Raw genomic sequence first — 12,884 nt, 5'->3', positions numbered from 1 at the left:
AGAAATAACAAAAACAGAAAAGAGAAACTCAGTTTTCAGATTTCTACACCACAATTCTGACTTTTTGCCTGGGAGCCTGTGGAGGGCTGGGGTGGTGCGTCAACTGTGTGGGGCCCTTCAGGGTGAAAGGCACACCTCCAGACTCTGGGGGTAGCCAGGCAAGGGGATAGGTGGGGATGAGTGAACTAGACAGTTCAGGGTTCCAAGCCTGGAGTTCAGGTGTGGTTATTTAAACCCACACTGGACAGGTGGTTTAGGGCAGAGTTAACCTCCTGTCCATGGCTCTTCCACACTCCCAGCCCAGTGACTTGGACAAGTGATTCATCCCTCCTGCCCTTGGGTCTCCCACCTGTAAAATGGGTGTCTTGATACACAGTGAGATCAGTTACAGTTGGCAGACCTCTAAGAGGTCACAGAAATGTAGCAATTATTGTCTTTAAAAAGCCAAGGAGTGTGGAAAGAAAGGGTCCCAGTGAGTTCCCAAGCCAGGTCGAGACAGTCCTTAAATGTTCTGAAGTGAATGGATGTCTGTGGAGGGGAAGGGTTCCTGGGTAGGCTCCCCAGGCTTGGACACCCTAAAATTCCTCAGTGGTGTGGAATACGTATATATTCCTTATTACATGGCATTTACATCTTCTGTATGTCATGATCATGAACTGAGAAATAGTGACTTCATGTCTCCCGCCACTAGTTTTTCTGTTTATTTCCTCTTGGATCTCCTATAGGTTTGGTTTAATGAACATGAATACTAAGCCATTTTATGTGGTGCACAGATTTGGTTAACTGTTACATCCTCAGGGAACTGCACTGATACTATGATACGAATATCCTTTGTCTCACTCAATACTTTCTTTTATGTGAATTTCTCCTCATCTGATATTAAATCAGACACTTCTTTGTTCTTATTTGTATTTTCCTGGTATTCCATGAGCCATCTTTTAATTACAAACTTTCCAAATAAAACTGCTTTGGAGGTTTCTCTTAAAGTCAGCATCATTTATATGTCATGATCCAATATGAAATTTTTATTTTAAATTGTGATTTTAGCCCATTTTATATGTTGATAAGGAAAATACATGAGATGTCCACTCTGTCACATTTAGGTTTTCTGTTGTTACATTTTTCTCTTTTCTAGTCGTTTGCTATGTGGCCTCCTGTCTCTGTTGACTTGTGGGTTTCCATGGCTGTTCTTTTGGCCTTGTCCTCTTTCTACTGGATTGGATTACAGACAACGACAGCGGTAATATTTTCCTCTTTTTCACCAAGTCCCCTCTCCCCCTTCACCACCTTTTTTCATTATACTTTAGTGTTTGCCTTTTTACTGTTAAATCTTATACTTCATTAACTGACTTTTCAGTTTTAAAAAATATTACTTGCCCGCTGGTAAGGCAATCAGAGCACTTACTGCCCCTTTGACTTTTTACCTTTCACCTCCAATTTTGGCTAGACTTTGCCCCTGTAAATGCTACAGCTTGAAAAACTTTTCCAACATCTTTCATTGTCATATGCCTGTTCAGGTTCTTCTTCTCTGGGATTTTGTTTTGCTGAATTATATTTTGCCCTTAGGAGGCCATGCATTTCCTTTAGTTTTTCTAATTTTCTGCCTTAAAGCTCTGTGTCACTTTAATCGGTACCATCTTTTTGTTTTGTTTTGTTTTTTGTTTTTTACTTAAAAAGGGCTTCTACCATCAGATAACTAATTCCTCTTTGCTGAGCTGAATGTTTGTTTCCCTTTTTGGACTGAGGTAATGTATAATGGATAAACTAACAAACTCCCACCCTTGTGCTTAGTTAGGCTTGAGGAAAAAGCCCTCAGCACTAAGCTCATTCACAAATAAGACCAATTGTGCTTTCCATCTACAGAGACGAAGAGCAACAGGCCACCAGACGTCCATGAAATACAGCATTCAGAGCTCTCTATGGGTCCACACAAGAAACAGAAACATGTGAGCCCTGTCTGAGCTCCAGCTCTCTACTCCCACCATACAGAATAGGGATCTATACTGCCATCTCTCCCAGAGATCTCTGGGGAACTCAAGAGTGTGGACCATCTACCATCACTCTGCATACTGCAAAGCAGGAGAACTAACAGAAAGGCACTAGGGATGTGTAGTCAGGCTACTGTCTTCTCATAGTTACTTCTGGACTCATCCAAGCTTCCTTTAGCTACAACAGGGACTTCAGCTTTTGCAGCTCTGTGACAAATCTAATCAGTAATCCAGCTTCATTCCTACCATTCTGCTCAAGTTCACATTCCTCATGAGATTAAGGACACAAGTATATAATTATGACCAAAATTAATACAATAGATGCTTGGCATTTGTCAACTCAACATGTGATTTTTGACTACTCCAGAGACACCTCACTGTTCGAGACGTTTGTTATTTTGCTGAAGTCTGGGTGGGGTTGGTATTGCATCGTGGGGTTGGTAGGCTGGGCACCACACAAGAGGTCCTGAGGGGACGAGCTGGGCTGGAGCATCAGCATTCCAACTTGACTTTCATGCCTGTGTTTTTTCCTATTCTATTCATCATCTGGTTCAGAGGAATTCTTACTAGAGATCTAAAGAGTTTTTCTTGGAGGCTTTTTCCCCTACAAATGATTCAAAAGACCCAGGAAGAAAGGTCTGCAAGTAAGAGGAGATATATAAATGGGCCTCTGAGGTTCCGAAGAACCTCAGAGAACTTTGCTTTACCAACATATCCTGAAAGGACAACAGCATGAAGTTTGTGCTAAGTGCACTTGTCAAAGCCGAAGTAAACAGAAACGAGCTACATGAATGTCTTATACGTAAGCAACCAAAGAACTATAAAGCAGGTGAGACACCTGGGCAGGTTTTAGTGGTTTAGGAAATGAGTTTTAAAGGAATGGATGGAAGAGAAACTGGAAATTTAGAAATACATGTCAAAAAATGCCAAGAGAAATGATAGTCACATCCTTTCTCTTTCCATTTCTAACATCAAAAGAAATGTGGTGGGGACATAATTACAGGTAATCCAAAATTATATTTTCTGTCTTACCTTGGAAGATCGGAAGGTAAATGCCGTTGATTTTACATCAGCCTTTTCTTTGTCCATGAGCAGAAGGCTTTTGTCTTCCATGAGACTCAAGTATTTTCCTGTTGTGACATGGCGTAGTCGGAAAGGCTGTCCCCATCTTATGTGGCTTCCACTCCACCTAACAAACACAGTTAAGACCTGATCCAACAGCATCCACAATCATAGGAGAAAAAGCAATTAAGAAGTATGTGTTGAGACAAGGAACTTTGCTTATCATAGACTGTCTGATTTAAAGTTCTCAAATACCTTGTGATGTTGGTGGTATGAATTTCACTCCACAAACAACAAACTGGTTATCCAGAATGACTAAGTAATAGTCTTACACAGATAATAGTAAATTGAAGCAAAATTTAACTCAAAGACCTGGATTTTAAATATAATGCCACCCATACTACTATTTACTGCCCCATGCAAAGATGACTAAGTACTTGTGGTCCAAGTTAACGTCTAATCACTAGTCACAGATATGGAAATTATAAGTTTAAAGAAAACTTTAGAATTTACCAGTTAAAAACTTCTGTTGAATTTGCAGCCTTGAAAAACAGTGGTAATTCCGTCAATGCCTAATTATGATTGATTGGAACTCATATATATAAATTAAAGTATACATTTACTTGAAATCTATTCCTGTGCATTGAAATTTAATAATGTGGAACAATTATATCATTCAAAACTCATCAACAAAAAGGACAAACCAAGAAAATGAGAATTCTAAAACAGTCAAGAAAGAAAAAAAGGAAAAAAATAAAATGCAAAAAACAACATACAAATTATGGTTGCAAGAAAAAGATAAAAAGCCAAGTCATGATCATTAAAATCTGTTTTTAAGATTTTTTTAAATTTATTTTAAGCATAACAGTATTCATTGTTTTTGTACCACACTCAGTGCTCCATGCAATCCGTGCCTTCTATAATACCCACCACTTGATACCCCGACTTCCCACCCCCCACCCCTTCAAACTTCTCAGATTGTTTTTCAGAGTCCATAGTCTCTCATGGTTCACCTCCCCTTCCAATTTCCCCCAACTCCCTTCTCTTCTCTATCTCCCCATGTCCTCCATGCTATTTGCTGTGCTCCACAAATAAGTGAAACCATATGATAATTGACTCTCTCTGCTTGACTTATTTCACTCAGCATAATCTCTTCCAGTCCCGTCCATGTTGCTACAAAATTGAGTATTCATCCTTTCTGATGGAGGCATAATACTCCATAGTGTATATGGACCACATCTTCCTTATCCATTCGTCCGTTGAAGGGCATCTTGGTTCTTTCCACAGTTTGGCGACCGTGGCCATTGCTGCTATAAACATTGGGGTACAGATGGCCCTTCTTTTCACTACATCTGTATCTTTGGGGTAAATACCCAGTAGTGCAATGGCAAGGTCATAGGGAAGTTCTATTTTTAATTTCTTGAGGAATCTCCACACTGTTCTCCAAAGAGGCTGCACCAAGTTGCATTCCCACCAACAGTGGAAGAGGGTTCCCCTTTCTCCACATCCTCTCCAACACATGTTGTTTCCTGTCTTGCTAATTTTGGCCATTCTAACTGGTGTAAGGTGGTATCTCAATGTGGTTTTAATTTGAATCTCCCTAATGGCTAGTGATGATGAACATTTTTTCATGTCTGATAGCCATTTGTATGTCTTCATTGGAGAAGTGTCTGTTCATATCTTCTGCCCATTTTTTCATATGATTGTCTGTTTTGTGTGTGTTGAGTTTGAGGAGTTCTTGATAGATCTTGGATATCAACCTTTTGTCTGTACTGTCATTTGCAAATATCTTCTCCCATTCCGTGGGCTGCTTCTTTGTTTTCTTGACTGTTTCCTTTGCTGTGCAGAAGCTTTTGATTTTGATGAAGTCCCAAAAGTTCATTTTTGCTTTTGTTTCCTTTGCCTTTGGAGACATATCTTGAAAGAAGATGCTGTGGCTGATATCGAAGAGATTACTGCCTATGTTCTCCTCTAGGATTCTGATGGATTCCTGTCTCACGTTGAGGTCTTTTATCCATTTTGAGCTTATCTTTGTGTATGGTGTAAGAGAATGGTCCAGTTTCATTCTTCTACATATAGCTGCCCAGTATTCCCAGCACCATTTATTGAAGAAACTGTCTTTTTTCCACTGTATATTTTTTCCTGTTTTGTCGAAGATTATTTGCCCATAGAGTTAAGGGTCCTTATCTGGGCTCTCTACTCTGTTCCACTGGTCTATGTGTCTGTTTTTATGCCAGTACCATGCTGTCTTGGTGATCACAGCTTTGTAGTAAAACTTGAAATCAGGTAACGTGATGCCCCCCATTTTATTTTTGTTTTTCAACATTTCCTTAGCGATTCTGGGTCTCTTCTGAATCCATACAAATTTTTGGATTATTTGCTCCAGCTCTTTGAAGAATACTGGTGGAATTTTGATCGGAATAGCATAAAAGTATAGATTGCTCTAGGCAGTACTGACATTAAAATCTGCTTTTTAAAATGACTTCCAGATAGGGGAGAACAGAAAAATCAAGATACAGATCATCCTTATTTTGTGCAGTGCTGTGTAAGCTGAAAGTCACATGTGTATGAACCTTGTATGCACTATGGTACTGAAACATGGCTCTGATATCCACACCATTCAGTTAGATCAGTTATGCGCAAAACAGGGGATATAGCTCAGGGGTAGAGCATGTGACTGCAGTTATGCGCAAAACAAGGATGGCCTCTTAACGCTGATAAGAATTATGCTGAAAATCAAGTTTTTCAAGAGCTAAAAATGAATGAATAAAAAAAAATTATCAGGCATATAAATTCAAAAGGAAATAGTGATGGCAAAGCTGATATTAAACAAATTAGGATTTAAGGTAATAAGCATAAAAAGGATACATGTGGGTGTTTTATAAAGAGAAAAAACATACTCTAAAAAGAAGGCATGTCATGAAGCTTCACAGGGCAATGGAAAAGAGAAAATGAGACAAAAGAAAAAGATAATTAAATATAAAAACAATTACAGTGGAAGCGTTTATCACTATGTAAAGAATCAAATAGACAAAAAAATGAAAGTATGGAGAATTTTAACATGATTTTATTAATTTGTAAGCTTGTTTTAATATAAGATGATTATAAAGGTCATCAAAAAATATAGGGCCTTTTGTAGTCTACAAATTGAGAATACTTTTTTCAAATTCACCAATTTTAGTAAACTGTAAGTCATTTTATGCTGATTTCCTAACTTGGATTTTTCACTTTGAATATTAGCAGGGAAAACAAAGTGATACTGTAATAAGATCTTTATTACATGGATATGTTTATAGAGGCAATTAATTTGGACAAGTCCCCCAACTAAAGTAATAACTGTGTGCCAATAAAGCCTACTAATAACACAGTATTGTTAAAAATGAAATTAAAATTTGCTTACCAGCAAAAGAATATTAAATCATTTCTAGTCTGGTAAAGGAAAAAGCTTTGTTTATTCCCCTCTTATAAAATAAGTGTATTCTTTGCAGATGCTATGAAAAACACAATTATTTTTAATATTCACATTCATTATTTGAAGAACCATCTAAATGTTTTTTTTCTAAGTAATGACTCATCTTAATCATCATAAAAAACAACTTCATTTTCAAAATAGTTCCAAATGTAGACCAAGCAATACTTTGTACCAGATTTCCTAGAGGGTATTCTGCATATGATGTACAAATCTACTTAATAGGGTGCATATTTACAAGCACACCTATCAAATCACCAAGAGAATCTGGCCAATTATCAGCAAAACACTGAAAAGTCTAAGTACATTTTCTTTAGTGTATAGCCATTCACATTAGCTGACATCCAATGCTCATGGCCCAGAAGAAAAGAGGACAAGCCTAGGAGCATCAGAAGGCCGCAAATATTTAGTCAAAGCTGAAAACAGTAACAGTAACACAGAAATAGAATATGGTAACACAACAGAAAACTATTCCCTATGTATTATCTATATTCACTTGAAATGACCTCAAGGGATCAGGAAGTATTTTGGTCAGTTGTCATGATACATCCACCTTTGATTTTGTGGGTTCTTTGTAACATATAAGAAGGCAGAACTTGAAGCATACATAATGCATATTTTTAATAGCAATTATCATTCCTACTACAGAAACCAACATGTATTTTACTTACAATGTTCTAATAGCTTTACAATACTGGAATGTGTTTTCTATTATATTTAACTCCCAAAGTTAAAAAAACACCTTATTAAAATGTTCATGATACTGAAAAATTTTTGACAGTATTAATTTTATTTATAGGAGTATTTGATATAAAATACATAACTACTAGGCTGCATAAACTATATCAAATATATAGTTTGAGACCTGGTTGGAGGAAAAAAAGAATGAATATCCCAAATATTATAGTATAAAGATTGACCTTCGGGTATAAAATTCTGTTATAAACATAAGCAGAATGTTTGACTATCATCTTCTAAGTAAAAAGAAAAACATGAGTATTTACATGGCCAATGCATGTAAGAAGCTGTGTAAAGTCAATGTAGTCTAATGTGCACATTTACAATGAAGTCAAGGTAGTTCAAAAATTCATCAGAACCTGAACCTGAAAAAACACTTAACATAATTACATTCATTACAAGTGAACCTCCTGCTTTTCTAGCACAGACAGGAAGATCAAATGGTGCAAATCAAGGGCCACGGAGTCCAACAGAAGCATCTCTCTTTCCTCTATTGAAAAACTACCTGCTTTGCAAGCTGCTCTAAGTCCCCTGCTGTCATTTGGATTCTGAGGCAATCAGGAGACTTGCCCCCTTTCACCTCTGACTGACCTGGAGATCAGCTTCTTTCTATATTCTCAGTCCCCCCCCACCATTCAAGTGAAAACAGACCCCACAGTGGCCATTTCAAACTTCAAACAATAGGCAACAGTAGAGAAAAAGAATCCAGATCGCATCTTGGAAGGATATGCAGAAGACCTCGATTTATGTAATTACAGTTCATCAAAAATAACGTTGACAACAAAAAGGAAGCCCTGCCTGGTTTTCAGGAGTTTGCATCCTTCTGGTTTTGTTTTGTTTTGTTTGAGATTTTATTTATTTATTTGACAGACAGAGATCAACAGAGGCAGGCAGAGAGAGAGGAGAAAGCAGTCTCCCCGCTGAACAGAGAGCCTGATGCGGGACTCGATCCCAGGACCCTGAGATCATGACCTGAGCTGAAGGTAGAGGCTCAACCCACTGAGCCACCCAGGTGCCCCAAGTTTTTTAATCTACAAAGTGAGACGTCTTTAGGGCCTCCTTTGCTCAAAACAAACAAACAAATAAAAAAACAAACCCATTTCTTTAAGCACATAATCACGAAGGGGAGGGATATTTATAAATTTGAAAACACAGCGGGAGTCTGTTTTCCAATGGTGGCAACATCTATCTCAGCTTCACTTTAACTATTTCTCTATTTAAGCTGTCATTTTTATAACACACAAGGTAAAGGAAATACCTGTATGTCTTTAAAATCCCTTTCCCTCAATTCTCTGAATCATTTATGAAGCACACAAAAACTCTGAGTTCCCCTTAGTTCTTTTTATGAGGCCACCACTTCTTTTACCACCTTCAGAGATGCATTTCCAGTAAAATTTTTCTTTCAAGTTCAATGTTTACCAAAAATTTTAATACTTAGGTAATTTGATCAGCTATGTATTTAGATGGAAGAATTTATTATCAGCTAATTAACAATTAATGGGGTTAAAATAGAAGAACTTTTTAAAGTTACAGACTTACTATCACCAGAAATGCAAAAATATTTACATACATATTTTTGTTGCTTAGGTGTATGCTAGAGTGAGCAAAAACAGTCTTTCAATCATAAAAAAAAATGATTTGAAATAAAGAACTCTGTCATGGGAGAATAACAAATATCATGAAAATTAAAGAGTATATAATTTCTATTGTTAAGGTAGACTATGTTCAAGTATTTTTAAATAAATAAAGATGGGTATTAAATCATAGCAGTATTTAGAGTTAATGAGATACTTTTAAAAGAGTGGTATGCTATTTCATTTTAAAATATCACTTCCGGGGCACCTGGGTGGCTCAGTTGGTTAAGCGACTGCCTTCCACTCAGATCATGATCCTGGATTCCTGGGATCGGGGATCGAGTCCTGCATTGGTCTCCCAGCTCCATGGGGAGTCTAATTCTCCCTCTGACCTTCTCCCCTCTCATGCTCTCCTCTCTCTCAAATAAATAAATAAAATCTTTTAAAAAAATAACTTCCAATAATACCCCATGAATTATATTCTATACATCTATTTAAACTGATAATGAAAAAAAAAAAACTAGAATGAAAAGTGTAAATGTCAAACCTTACAATGTTCAAGGATGCACCTTTCAAATTGTTTCAAAACTAATGTATGGGATATATAAGCAAAAATAACTAAACTACTTTAATCAACATTAGATAAGCATTAATCTCAAAATAATAGGCCTTACAAAGGTAACTATGCTATACTAAGATAGTTCCCTATAGCCATTCCTGGAAACTATAACTTTAAATCATTAATTTCCTAAAAGTGTAATGTAATCGGGAACAAATACACTAAAAACTTGCTCTGTAGGCAAAGGAATGAACCTTCCAATCAACAACAAAAAAAATCTAATATTTTAATTCTAATGAAAATAATTCACAATGACACCAGTATGATCAACATTGCATTCATCTACAGGAACTAAAACTCAACCTCTGAACAAAATTTTGAAGCCACCAAAAAGGAAAAAAAAAAAGAATATGAATATAGATGTATTTGTTTGTATATCGAACGAATACCCCGTGACTTTTTATTGCAATCCAGTTTTCTTACTCAGCGATCAAGGGATTTGTAAGCAAGGATAGTGACTGCCAGTAACAACCCTTGTAGTCTTGTTCATGTTCAACTTTCCTGTGTACACGGCCCTTTAGACTGTTAAACCCAGACAATGTCAGACCTGAAATGTAAAACAGGCTTGCAAGCCATTTGTCCTGTTTCCAAACCTTACATCACTCTGTCCTAGAAGCACTTTCTGCTAGGACATGCACAGACGGTGAGGAGAGGGCATTACCCAAACAAATCAGGCTAAAGACAAGAGCAGATCATATAGAATTATAGAATTACTGCATACCACCTGGTGAATTAAGGCTAAAGAAAGCAAAATAAATGTAGGAAGAAGGGCAAGAGGAGAGAAACTCTCCAGCAGTTTCTCATTTGCTTGTTCCATTTGCTTGTTTGCTATAGTTGTTTGCATGAGCTTTCGCATAAAAGCTCAAGTCCACAGCACTGCAAGTATTTTGTACACTCGAAGCACTCAGCTCTATTCACAAATTCTACTTACGCAACTCTTAGTGTCTCTAGTCTCCACAGGGAACGTGCATGAACGGATACAGCACCACCTTCATAGTGAACAGTTCTGGTTTAAAAAAAAAAAAGAAAAAAAATAAGCCCGATTTTAACATGTGTCATTCTTGGACTCTATTTTCTCAAGCCAATTACAAGAGAAAAGCAAATGGAAAGCCGTTTTATACTTTCTGGCATGAGACAGTATAACTGGAAATAAAAATAACAGAAATAACAGTAACAGTGATCAATGTAAGTTTGTCCTGGATAAACTCTTAATTTAAATGTATTCTCTCATCATTTTCTCCCTCCACTTCCATTCATTCCCTCTGCCTCCCCGCTGCTCACCTCTTTCCCTGTCTGCCTCTCCCTCCCTCCCTCCCTCCCACTAAATACATTCACTGGACTTATTTAGATGAGGTCCATTGAAGTACTCAGCTATGAGTTTACATATAGTTTAATACCTTATTACTTCAACATACACATATAATTATTTGTGGTTCTAAATTCTGTTCTAGATATATGAACACTGAAGAAATATAAGAACATATTAATTTTAGTGCCTTATTATAACAATCTGCAAAATGATGGCAGAAAAGTATAAGGACCACCAAAAATATAAACTTGAAACAAAAAAAAGGTACACAAGAAGAGAAATAACTTTGAATGAGCATCACACCAACACAAATTCCAAAGCTCTCATTATGATAATTTGTTAATATGGTAGAAGTAATGCTAAGTAATTTATACAGATTATCCAAATTCAACTGTATGCGAACCCATTGAGATGGTTTTAGGAAAACCAATGCTTGTGCATACTCCGTGTTTCCTCCCTGAGACTCACTGTCTCTGCCTCTACTGGATCTCCTTCATCATTCAAACACACATAACCTTATCCTAACTCAAACATAATTAACACACTTGACCATATTCTCCTTTCCTGCTCACCCTCTTTATGTGCCTCATGATCACCCTCTCACTTCTCCGTGCAGTCCAGTCTTGCTTTCAGACCCACTTCTCCAATGAAACATATTTGCTAATGCCATCAAATGACATTCATGTTCCAAATTCGATGGACTGTTGCTGGCTTTTGTTTTTGTTTTACACTGTGGAAACACCTATTGTCCGGACAGTTTTTCGAGCACCATGCTCCCTCACCTGCTTTTCCTCCCACATGCTTAGAGATTCCTTCTCATTGTTTTTATTATGGAATTTTTCAAAGATAAACAAAAGTATAGAGATTATTATAATAAAACTTCATATACCCAGCACACAGGATCAACAACGATCATCACAGGCCAATCTTTGTTCTATCTATAACCCCCAGTTACCCCTTCACATACAATTCCAAAAAAATACATACACATAAAATTTACTTCTGTGAAATATCATGTTTTACATTCAAATTTTCCATTTTCTCAAAAATGTTTTGTTTTTCTGTTGCTCTTTCAAATCAAGATCCAAACAAGATACACAAATTTGCTAAGTAGCTTAAATTTCTCTTAAGTTCTCCCGTTCTTTTTCCTTGTTGGCATTATTTCTTGATAAAAATCTGTATCATTGGTCTTGGAGTTTCCACATTCTGGATTTTGCTAATGACATCCTCACAGTCATTTTTAGAATGTACCTCTAACATCTTTAAGTTAGACTTCTAGATCTAGTCTTTTACACTCCTTGCTATGTCACATCCAAAGGTAATAATGACACTTCTCCATTTTTTTATATTAAAATTGATCAGTAGGCTCAGAATCTCTGTGATCCATCCATTGTAAGAGATTTATGTGTACCAACGAACAATGCCATAGTGGTGGTTTTCAGTCATGTCCGCAGATGTAATTACGTGGAGAGATTTTTAGAATGTGATGTCATGCCCTCACGATGCATGCACTCACAAGATGGCCAATTAAGCTACATCTGAGGTCGGAATTTTTTTAAAAGCTTTCCAAATGGTGGTCATGAGAAAGTCATGTTGAGAAATCACAGTTCAGATCAATTTCTAAAGCAGCACTATGGATATTTTGGGTCAGATTATTCTTGGCTCTGGGTGACTGTCCAGTGCCCTGATCCCTGGGCCCTACCAACCAAATGCCAGCAGTAGCTGTCTCCTCCACCACCACCCCCTAGTTGTGATAATAAGAACTGTTCCCAGATATTACCAAATGTCTTCTTGGGGAGAAAACCAACCCTACTGTTGAGCCACTGATATAGATTAGTGGCTTTCAGTCTTTAGTGAGTATCAGAATTATCTTACAGGTTTTTAAAAATATGTATTGCTTCGTAATCCAGTCGCTATTTGTGGGAATGCAAGCTGGTATAGCCACTCTGGAAAACAGCATGGAGGTTCCTCAAAATGTTGAAAATAGAACTACCCTATGACCCAGCAATTGCACTACTGGGTATTTACCCTAACGATACAAACGCAGTGATCTGAAGGGGCACGTGCACTCAAATGGATATAGTAGCAATGTCTATAATAGCCAAACTATGGAAGGAACCTAGAT

The 12,884-nt window shown here is 37.1% G+C and overlaps 1 protein-coding gene across 3 annotated transcripts in view; it reads right to left on the bottom strand.

The window, feature by feature from the left end:
* The window catches only part of RYR2 (ryanodine receptor 2), a 751,000-nt gene that overhangs the window by 376,137 nt on the left and 361,979 nt on the right, over positions 1 to 12,884 (bottom strand). For all 3 annotated transcript variants that reach the window (XM_059170336.1, XM_059170337.1, XM_059170338.1), the window contains exons 11-12: positions 10,382 to 10,456; positions 3,021 to 3,177 (exon numbers count right to left, since the gene is read on the bottom strand). In XM_059170336.1, coding sequence (XP_059026319.1) covers positions 3,021 to 3,177; positions 10,382 to 10,456 — 232 coding nt within the window. The remainder of the gene's footprint in view (positions 1 to 3,020; positions 3,178 to 10,381; positions 10,457 to 12,884) is intronic.

The sequence above is a fragment of the Mustela lutreola genome, chromosome 4 (genome assembly GCF_030435805.1).
Source record: "Mustela lutreola isolate mMusLut2 chromosome 4, mMusLut2.pri, whole genome shotgun sequence".
Classification (NCBI taxonomy): Eukaryota; Metazoa; Chordata; class Mammalia; order Carnivora; family Mustelidae; genus Mustela; species Mustela lutreola.
The sequence above is the reverse complement of the archived record's forward strand: the minus strand, read 5'-3'. Positions and strand labels throughout refer to the sequence as shown.